Source organism: Anolis carolinensis, chromosome 2 (assembly GCF_035594765.1).
Source record: "Anolis carolinensis isolate JA03-04 chromosome 2, rAnoCar3.1.pri, whole genome shotgun sequence".
In the NCBI taxonomy this organism is placed as follows: Eukaryota; Metazoa; Chordata; class Lepidosauria; order Squamata; family Dactyloidae; genus Anolis; species Anolis carolinensis.
In genome coordinates, this window is record NC_085842.1 from 197,003,378 (window position 1) to 197,014,134 (window position 10,757).

The 10,757-nt window shown below is 41.4% G+C and overlaps 1 protein-coding gene across 2 annotated transcripts in view; it reads left to right on the top strand.

Annotated features, from left to right (window-relative positions):
• Window positions 1-10,757, top strand: part of cc2d1a (coiled-coil and C2 domain containing 1A) — an 85,514-nt gene that overhangs the window by 72,590 nt on the left and 2,167 nt on the right. The window contains exons 24-29 of one of the 2 annotated variants that reach the window (XM_062971490.1): window positions 1,775-1,906; window positions 2,457-2,512; window positions 6,144-6,210; window positions 7,954-8,080; window positions 9,424-9,500; window positions 9,688-9,735. In XM_062971490.1, coding sequence (XP_062827560.1) covers window positions 1,775-1,906; window positions 2,457-2,512; window positions 6,144-6,210; window positions 7,954-8,080; window positions 9,424-9,500; window positions 9,688-9,735 — 507 coding nt within the window. Of the gene's footprint in view, window positions 1-1,774; window positions 1,907-2,456; window positions 2,513-3,401; window positions 3,521-6,143; window positions 6,211-7,953; window positions 8,081-9,423; window positions 9,501-9,687; window positions 9,736-10,757 lie in introns of those variants that run through there. The other variant, XR_010003206.1, reaches the window with a different exon arrangement.

Below are 10,757 nucleotides of genomic sequence, written 5' to 3' on the forward strand. Positions count from 1 at the left end.
TGCAAACAACTTTTGGTTTGAGGTTACTTAGGGCCTTTCTGATGTTCTCTGAAAAAGTTGTGATTATCCTTTTAAGGTACTGAGTCATCGTACTCTGAATTTTTCCTATCCATTCAAAAAATCTCAGTGTAACAAGTGCTTAGGAGAAGCTCAGCTCTGCCTTAAACTTGCTGGGGCACTAGGTCAGGTCTTTTCCATACCATTTTTGCAGTTAAGGCTTTTGACCCTCTCACTGTTTTCCCCCTTCTGGAGCTCAAGACCAGTGGAACTCTTTGCTTTGGGGTCTGGTGGAAATTTCTTCTTCAGAGGCTTTTAAACAGAGGCTGGATGGCCATATGTCAGGGATACTTTGATTGTGCTTTTCCTGCATGGCAGAATTGGGTTGGTACTGGATGGCCATTGGGGGTCTCCTCCAACGCTATGATTCTATGATTCTATTAATTATAGCCTTTTGAAAATGAATTGATAACCAAGTTTGCTGCTGCTGTTCTTGTATTGTCTCTAGTGTGTTTTGTGCTGTATGATTTTGAATTCTAGAGGGGTAGCTGTATTAATATGTTGCAATAATACCTAAAGGCTTTGATTGCATCCAGGCTAAGAAATTTACAAATATAACCTAGAGCCTCTTTGTGATTCCCTTCAAAGCATTATTGTTGCTTTTTAAAAACTCTGTACGAATCATATTCATGCCGCTGGTGGGATCTGACAGGACACCAAGGCGAATGAGAAGGTACAGCACTCTGGACAGCACCAAGTGCTGGAGCTCAATTGAGGTCTTTTATATCTTTTGGCCAAGCCTCTCTCCCATGTTCCACTTCTTCCCTCAAAGTGGGAAGCTTTAGAGCAGAGCTTTCGAAACAGTTCATGTTAGTGACACAGCTTTTAGATGTGCGTCGTTTCATGATACAGTAATTCAGTTCTACCAGCAAATCAGAAGTTAAACCTACCTCTTATAAGAGATACAGACACAGACATAAATTATTGTATGGAAATGGAATAGAATACAACATATCTCATGAAAACCTTTCATTGATATTTTTTGAAAGTATGTAATTTGTTGCTTATTTCACATAGACTCAGAGGTTTTTCATTACATTCGCACAGCACACCTACACACTGCAGCCAACACATTTAATATGGCACAACACACAATTTGAAAAGCTCTGCTTTAGTGGAGTAGGCCTTTGGCACAAATCCCTCCATCTGCCTAGGAACTCATACCAGCCACATCTTTGATAATAGCAGATTGGCTTCATGAAGTTCTTTCAGGAGGGCATGTTGATATCCCAGTGCTGGAGTTAGGCTCAAGGGTTGGCAGTGCTACTTGAGTTTTGGGCACAGGCCAGAAATCCCCTCCATCGCCAGCACTGCTTCCTCAGACTCTATATCTTTGTGTTTTGGAATATTGACAGCAGACCACATTGAACAATTAATTGAAACAGCAACCTGACAGCAAATGATGGACTTGGATTAGCAGCCTAAACCACCTCTGGGCTCAGTTGGCCTGCCTGGGCACCTTGAGAGTTTCTCCAGGCTTTGGTGAATCATCTGTAGGGTATCAAGAAAGACAAGTTTGTCCTGCTTGCCTCTCATGTACTGCTCTTCAGCTGGAAATATAGAATAAATCATTCTTTGCTGGACATTAAAGAGTACACACCAAAGAATGGAGCAAATTCAATGTGTAGAGGATGCAGTTCAGCATATAACTTAGTTCCTTCTCCTGCATTGTGTTGTTTTGCCATATGTATAACAATACTCCCTCTCTCCTGCCTAGCTTTTGGATGGTCGCCGGCCTACAGGAGGCAAGTTGGAAGTTATTGTCCGCCTTCGAGAACCATTGACTTCCCAACAACTGGAGACAACAACAGAGAAGTGGCTGGTCATTGATCCCCTCACTATGCCTCCAGTAAGAGTCTTCTATTTTACACAGGTTTTTTTCATTGAGAGCAAATCTGATAGAGCACCACACAAATGTTTCTGACTATGGCTTTATATTGCTGGAGCTTTGGTGAGAGCTGAGATTCCCAGAAAGCTAAATTGGGAAATACTTCACATTTCTGTACTAGAACAAAATCATTTCACCTCTAGACAAACTCTACATATATCCTTGGATATACTATACTATACTGGTAGTCTTGGGTTGTCATACCTATTGAGATTTCTGAGTGTTCATTTCTACTCCAGACATGGAATATATCCAAACTATACAACCACAGCTCTATATACACAATTATAGCACTGTATATACAGATGCTACTCTTTCTGCCATAGCTCCATCCATGCACTTGCCAGGAGTATTTCAGTAGCACTCTTAAGCAGATAATTCTAAGTAGCTCACCAAACTACAGATCCCAGGATTCCATAGGACAGAAGCAAAATGATATCAAAGTGCTGTTGTTCTGAAATGTGGATAACACTGGTATAACAGTTTAACAGCCTCTGCCTTCTCCTCACAGGTTGCACTTCCCAAAGCCAAGGCACCCCAACCACCTGGGAAGGACATGAGCAGTAGGTATGTATAGTTTTGTTGGAATTATCTCAATATTTGTTCTACACATAATATACAAACAAAAATGTTCTTGCCACTCCAGTTTCCAAAGTGACACCTCCTGCCCTAATGATAGGACAGAGAGGGCCACCTTAGCAAATGACTTTTGGGTGGCATACAAGATTGGATTCCTTTCTGTACAGTCTATGTGCCATTTTTCATGGTTTTAGAAATTGAGGCTGTTAAGTCAAAGGAGTTGAAACTGAGAACGAACGTAAGAGCCCCACTGGATCAGCCGAAATACCTGTCCAGCATCAGGTTTCTTACAGATGCCTTTGGGAAACCCCCAAGCAAGTCCCTCAGACTCATCCTACTTTTTATCCATTAGTCATAACTTTAGTACTTGAATGGAAGACAAACAACAAATAATGGGGGCTGGAAGCTTTGTTTCTGTCTGGTTCTTAAACTGTGGGTCTTGACCCCAAATGGAACCCCTTTAGCTCAGTGCTGGGGTCACGAAACAATTGGCAACAGTAAAAAGTTTCTAAATGCTACCTGGACATTTACACGAATCTCTTAGCAACAACCTGCAGTGTTTACAGTGAACTCTGCAGAAATGCTTCAGCTGTACTTCATAAAAAGGAAAATCAGTCTGTTTAGTAAGCTTTTAATATGCTGATTTGTTAATATTGATTTTTGTACCTATTTCATATACCTGGGATTGCGTAAACGTTTTCTGGAGGAAAGGAGCCACAAAAATATCTCAGGTGGAAAGGGGTCGTGAGTAGAAATAGTTTAAAAAGCCCTGATACAGGAGACCAGAATATCTGGTGCAGGCAGAGGAAAATATCCAGCCCCAACCCCATTGGCTCTGCAAGGGCTGTTGACACGGTCTCTTCTAATTTCCTTCCAGAACGGCTGTCTGTTCCCTGCTATAGCCAAGCCAGCTCTGATTGGACTTCCTTCTCTCAGGCCCTGGACACGCTCCTTGCATGGAATGTTTGCCCCTGCCGACTCTGGATGAGAGAAAACGTAGGACAAGCAGGGAGGGATGGAAACTCTAGACACCTGCATGGAAGCAAAAGTTGAATGGGGAGCAGCCGAGGGGCAAAGTATTTGAGTAATCCCATCAAAAAGAAGTACAAATTTGCACGCCACATCATTAATCTAGACCCCCCCCCCCCGAGTTGTTTTTGCCTCTGAGGCAGAAAATCTAAAAGGGCTCCCTTCCTACGGGACCCTTTCAAATTAAACAGTTAAAGCACTGTGGCTCCCCTTTAACTATCATATTTGCAGCAGCCTATGGAATTTTGAAATTTGTTGTTTAGTCAGAGGATCTAGAGGAGGTGTCTGGCTAACAGTTGCAAATGCTCGTCCTAAACTGCAAATCCAAGAAAATGTTGCCAGGGCAGTCACAGTGAAGTCATAATGCTATAAATGTGAAAGGGCCTAGAGTGACTTGTAAAATGGCTTTGCTATCTCACACAGTTCCTAGTTGTGTTGTTTAGCGCCAAATATCTTCTCTTATGGCACAGATTCCCATTCTGTGCCACAGAATATCTTGTGATACAGTTTTCCAATCTGCTATTCTTTAACAACACTCCAAGATTTGCCTTATTTATCCCATGATGGGGCCTCTATACAGTTAGCCATAGGATGCTGCAGAGAGTAAATTGCAACTATAAAGCTCTTGAGATCCTGACATGTAGCCTTTATATAATTGGGGACAGAGTGAGCTGCCTTGGGGCTTTCAGATGGAGACTACCTGCATGAGAATCAATCACTCATGCCTCCCTTTTGAATTTAAATACAGCCTTGACGTCCCTACCCAAATAAACAAAGGATTTTACTGGATAGAATTTTGGTCTGAAAAAACCTTGCTTTCTTTGTCAGACTCAGAAAGAGAGCGTGAGAAAGGTGAAAGCAACACTGGAAGGCTTTTCAGAGGGGCCATGTTCCTTTTCTCTTGGGTTATGACACAGAATGGGGTAGATTCAGATTGCCTAGTTGAAGAGATAAAAAACCAACATCATGTGTAGAGTGAGCCAGCAAGTGATAGTAGTTTGAGTGTTGGACTATGATTCTGAAGACCAGGGCTCACATTCCCATAGAAACTTATTGAGTGACTTTGGCCCAGTCTCTCTCTCTCTCTCAGCCTTCTGAACAAATCTTGCAAATAAACTTTCATGAAGTGGGTCATCATCATAAATCAGAAACTAGTTGAAAGCATGCAACAAGAACTAAAAGTTGAGAACATAGGGTCATCGTTGGATTCTTGACTGCTTGATAAAAGGCCACCAGAAGTTACAGAAAGCAGGATGAGAGACATTTTGAAAAATAGGGTGCTGAGCTGGAGGACCTATCTTCTTCCAGATGTGGATGAACTGATAGAAAATATCATCCATTGCTCTTGCCTTGGTTGAGAATTGGAATCCAACATTATTTGGACTGTGAGAGGCTCATTAGATCTAAAAAAAAAATCATGCAGATCCAGAATAGGTCTCTACAGTCACATACGGACCCAAGAATATACACCTGGAAGGCAATTATACTCAGCCGCAAGTGATAGCTGATGATGGGGTTGCAAAATGGAAGGTGTGTGTCATATGTTTGGTTCAAAGTGATGCCCTCCTCCAAAGAGCATGGTGTGGTTCCGTGATCCATAAGATCTGCGGTATGGACACCCCCCAGACTGTGTTAAGGGACATACTTGAAACCTTGTCTATCTGTAATATCCTTTGGGGAGCACAGCTCATCGTGAAACTCCAAAAGTTGCTCCTCTCACTACCAGCTCCTGACCCTCCCACTGTTTCACTGTTCTCTTGTACAAAGCTGTGGCATGTGATGAAATGAGAAGTGAATGTGTTAATTAAGATGGAAAACCAAGTATATATCATATTCCACTATGTGGGCCTGCTCTTTCTCTTTGTGAGGCTGGAAACCAACTCACAGGAAGACCTGAATTGGGAACCCAAACAGTACTGGGCAGCACTTCAGTCTCTGCTTCTTAAACTCAGGAAGCTTTTTTGCCCCTGCTTATCATGGTTCATGCTATAGAGTACACCTGCCAAAGTGTTTACATAAAAAAGGAAAACAAAACTAGCAAAACAAAATGTAAGGGACTAACACCAAAGTCTCTCTCCTTGCCTTGGCAGGAGCCAGTTTTATCCATGACTTAAGTATAAAGTTAGCAGGTGCTGGCTTTTGGAAGGATGCCTGAACTTCTCTTCCCTCTTTCAAATCAGTGTGTTTTTCTCTAAAAGCTGTGAACATTGCCGTTGGTGTTATAGGCCCATTCTCTACATTTGTGTGCTTGCCTCTCTTACTGTTGTTATTATCATCTGCCATCAAGTCCACTTCAAATTATAGTGACTATATGAATGAGAGACCCCCAGGTCATCCTGTTATAAAGATCTGTCTTCCTTGATTGAGTCTATCCATCTGAAATGTGGTCTTCCTCTTTTCCTACTGCCTTCTACCTTACCAAACATTATGGTCTTTTCAATTGAGGCACATTTTCTCTGAAATATGCCATTGTCAGTTTAGTCATTTCAGCTAGTAGGAATAGTTCAGGGTTAATTTGCTCCTAGATGTGTATTTACACTTTTGGCAGCCCAGAATTTAACTATGCTGTAATTTTCTTTTTTCCCTCCAGCAAGACTGTCTGCACTCTCCACAGCTTCAATGTGTTAGCATTCGATAAGGAGCGGCTGGAGAAAAAGGTCAGTGTACCACATCAGGAGCAGGATGTGCTTAGTACTTCAGTAATCTCATTAGGGCAGTGGTTTTTCCACAATGAAACAAAAGTAAAGTTTCAGACAGGGATTCAGTGGGAAGGGGGCTTTCCAGCTTCCAAAATACTCCAGCATGGCCAGGGCTCCCTAGCTGAGGATTTCTTGAAGTTATAGCCCAAAAGTCAAGCTCACAACTCAAAGAGTTTGCAGAGTTGGTAGAAGCCAAGTTATAGGGCAGGGGGAAACAGAGGATACCAAAATGTTTGCAGCCTTGAAGAATCATGTTTGTTATTTCTAGAGACAACACAGGATGGCTATCAATATATAATTGACCCAGTTTGATACCGCTTTCATGGGCCAGTGGTATCGAAATCAGGGATTTGCAATCTTGTAAGGCACCAGCACTCTTTGGCAGGAAAAGCAAAAAACCTTGTAAAATGCAGCTCCCATGATTTCAAAGCATTGCAGCCAAACAGCGAACTATGTGTCCTATGTGCACCCAGAACTGACTGTCTAACAACAACAACAACAACAACAACAACTTTATTTTTATACTTTGCCTCCATCTTCGCGAAGGGACTCGGAGCAGCTTACATATGGCACAAGGTGCCTAAAATAATACATAAAATAAACACACAGTACAATACAAAATAAAAACCATTAGTATATAAAACAATAATTTGAACTCAGAACAACGCCAATAACCTATAGTGTCATCTGTCACTACTGTCTTGGCTGAAGGTGCAGAAGAAAAGCACCAGGCAAGTCTATATTATAAACTAAGCTGGTTTAAATAGTTAGGAAGGGGGTAGGATTCTCCAGAACCTGTAACACAGCCACAAAATGTATTTGTATAGAACAGTCAGAATTCACAATAGTGATGATGGATAATAAGCAGCAGATACCAAAAAAATAAATAAATTCAGGGATTGGATAATAAGGAATTGGTTTTTGAATTAGCCTGTTAACAAAAATAAAACATCCAAACTTTGGTCAAAACTGTTTCCAGGGGAGTGCGCTGTATATGCTATTTTAAAATTATTGGAGACTAAGCACTTTCCTACCATTTATGCAAGTGTTGGACCTTATATGATATTCTTGTTGCAGCTGGATAGCAACAGAAAGCATGGCACCAAAACCTTCTATTTTGTTATCTTTAGACCAGGGTTGAAGAGACACAAGTCTTGTACGATATTGTCTCTGTATTTGGTTTTCCAATGCTATTCCCCATATACACCAGCTGAAGCCTGGTGCTTGCACACATGCTAGAATGTAAGACTTTGGAACCCGAAGAATTGTTCTGAATACTAGTGTTGAATATGAGCACTGAATAAAGTAATTACTCAGGAATATAGTCCTAGAAGCACTAATTTAAGGGAATTCAGGGAAACCAGTATTCAAATCCCCGCTCAGCAATGAAAATCCACTGGGTGACCTTTGGGCAAGTCACACCTTCTTAATCTTAAAAGAAAGCAATGGCAAGCTCCCTGTGAACAAATCTTACCAAGAAAATCCTATGATAGGTTTGCCTTACAGTGGCCATAACTCAGAAATGACTTGAAGGCACAGAGCAACACTGAATGCAGAGCTCAGTGTGAATTGTTTTGGAAGAGTAGTTCATTGTGTTGTGGGGTTGCATTTGCTAATTAGTCAGAACTCACTTAGGGAGTTGTGTATTCTTTTGCCTTTCACATGTGAAAAGAATTCAGCATGCTAACCTTCTCATGGCAGATAATGGTGTACAAACAAGCTGGCCAACGACCTCCAGGTGACCTGATAGAGCAACACCAGAATGTCATACAGATGATCCAGTGGCAAAAGTCCCAGCTTCAGCAGGGAGGCCCTGCAGTTATGAAAGGTATTGTTCTGAGTTTAAATTGGGTGCTGATCTGAGTTTAAATTGTTGTTTTATATGCTATTGGTTTTACCTTTTGTATTGTAGGTAAAGGGTAAAGGTTTTCCCCTGACATTAAGTCTAGTCTTGTCCGACTCTGGGGGTTGGTGCTCATTTCCATTTCTAAGCCGAAGAGCTGGCTTTGTCTATAGACACCTCCAAGGTCCATGACTGCATGGAGCGCAGTTACTATGTGTTTATTTTATGCGTTGTTTTAGACACTTTCTGTCACATGTAAGCTGGCCCGAGTCCCTTTGGAGAGATGGATGTGGAGTACAAAAGTAAAGATATTATTACATTTCTTGGATAGGAAAGCCGAGTCATAGAGTCCCTATTTCAGGAGGACTACATTCCCAAAGGCTGGGCAAAGGGATGATTTCCTCTTTGCTAGATTGGTCCATTCACAAGCAGTAATCCAGTGGAGCCAAGGCATGGAGTGCCAACTTCCTGAGGGTTGTTTTTTATTTATTGGAAGGGACAGCCAACTGAGACCCAATTGCCAAAATGTTTTATTTTCTTTCTGGAGAGAATCTTCACTTAGTCGGTTGCATAGCCAAATTCATTATAAAACTGCCCATCTGATAGATATCTTTATCTCACAAAATGGGGTCCCTTGTCATGGTGATGAACTTCCCTAAATTTCCCGATTGATTCTTTTACACTTATTACTCTGCTTTCATCTTGTAATTTAATCCCATTTTACCAAATGTATTATTTAATCAAGTTTTATTGTGTTTTAATTTATTTTAATTAACTGTTACAAGGGCTTTAGGATAGTGATTAGTATCTATTTGTCTGTGTATTTTTGTTTTTAGTCTTTTATTGTTGATATGGTCAGTGGACTAATCAATAAACCTACTGCCAACCCTCAGCTTTCCTAATCCTTTGAGCTTAGCTATAGCCTTCACAGGATCTTTGGCGAAGACAAAAATAGATTTTTCCTGCCATCATTATTGTGGCAAACTGTTCAAACTGTAATTCAAAATTATTTTTCGTGGCTTGGTGGAGAAAAAGGCAGTTAAGATCTATTAACTTTATGCAAGACCTTATCCCAGTATAGATGCTAGTTGTTTGAACTGCTATGATACAATGAATCAGGATAGTTGTGTCCCTTTTTGGGCTTTTCTTATTGACAGAGATGGCTATGAGGACTATTGTAATGTAAGCCTGTGCTTCAAAATTCAATGCCATGTCAGCATTAAAAAGCATACACCCTCCTCCTTATGGCAAAGAGGACTGGGTGAGGGGAATGTATAGGCTTTTCCATGATTCTCTCTGACCTTTTGATCCGACTCTTCACTTCCCAGAGTACCTGACTCAGCTGGAGCGGTACCGGCAGTGGTACACAGAGGCAGCAAAGCGGCTGGGCAGTGAAGGCAAGCGGGTATGCTCTTCCCCCTCCTTGGCTTATCAGGCTAGAAAAGAACCTTCTCCAAGCTCTACTTTAGCTTCTTGAATACACTTGTGCTTGCCTCCTTGAAAGGAGGCATTTACTCCCTGCCTCCTGTTACTTTTAATCAGGCATCTGCTTTACTATGATTTGTATTTACCACATGTTTGTATTTTAATAGGAGGCAGCTAAAGATGCCCTCTACAAGCGCAATCTGGTTGAATGTGAGGTGAGTGCTTCATGTGGTGCGGGTAGCTATTTCCAATGCTCTTTCTTTACCTAAAATGGCCAAAGCAGATTGATATACTAATTCATTGCTGCCAAAGGCAATTTTCCTGAATACTTCCACATTTTTCCCTTTGGTCCATCTGCCCTTTGCCAAATGGAGATTTGGGTCCGTTATGAATATATACCTTACAGTTAGACATGCACAACTGATATCTATTCATGATCTGTACATATTCTCTTATTTAGGGGCTACATAGAGACCATTAAAGTCTCTTAACCCCACTTTGTGCAGGCGCTGGGATGAACAGGGATCTGTTCCACTGTCAATTCAGAGGTGCCTCCCTCATGTTTTACTGTCAGAGATCACTCACAGGGGGAGGCGGGAATGTCAGACAGCCACGCCTTGATAAGCAGGGGAAAGACCCCAACCAATCCCAACAGCTGTTTACCGGCTACTTATTCTTTTTTAATATTCCAAGAATTTTAGTTTGAATTTGATTCATTTTTCTATGCTGCTTTCACGTCTGCTACCTTGTTAGTTCCTTTTAATAAAAAAATTATTCTGGGGTTGTATAGTTTCCAGGCTGTATGGCCGTGTTCTAGCAGCATTTTCTCCTGACATTTCCTCTGCCAAAGGATCCTCTGAAGACGGCAGCCACAGATACGGGTGAAACATCAGGAGAAATTGCTGATAGAACATGACCATACAGCCCATAAACCACACAACAGCCCAGTAGATTCCAGCTGTGAAAGCCTTTGACAACACAACATTTCTTCTCATAATATATAAACTGGGTGATCTATAAATGACACTAATGAATGCAATAAAGACTTGGCGAAATTCGTATTTTGGACTACAACTTTCTGAATCCACTACCAGCATGGGTAGTGGGCACTTACTTATGGGAATTTGGTGGGGGGGGGGGGGGAGGAAGAATTCTGCTCCAAATATTTACTTTTTCAAGCTCTTAAATGAGTGTCTTATGCTCTCCCTTATTCCAGCTAGAAACATTGAATTGCTCC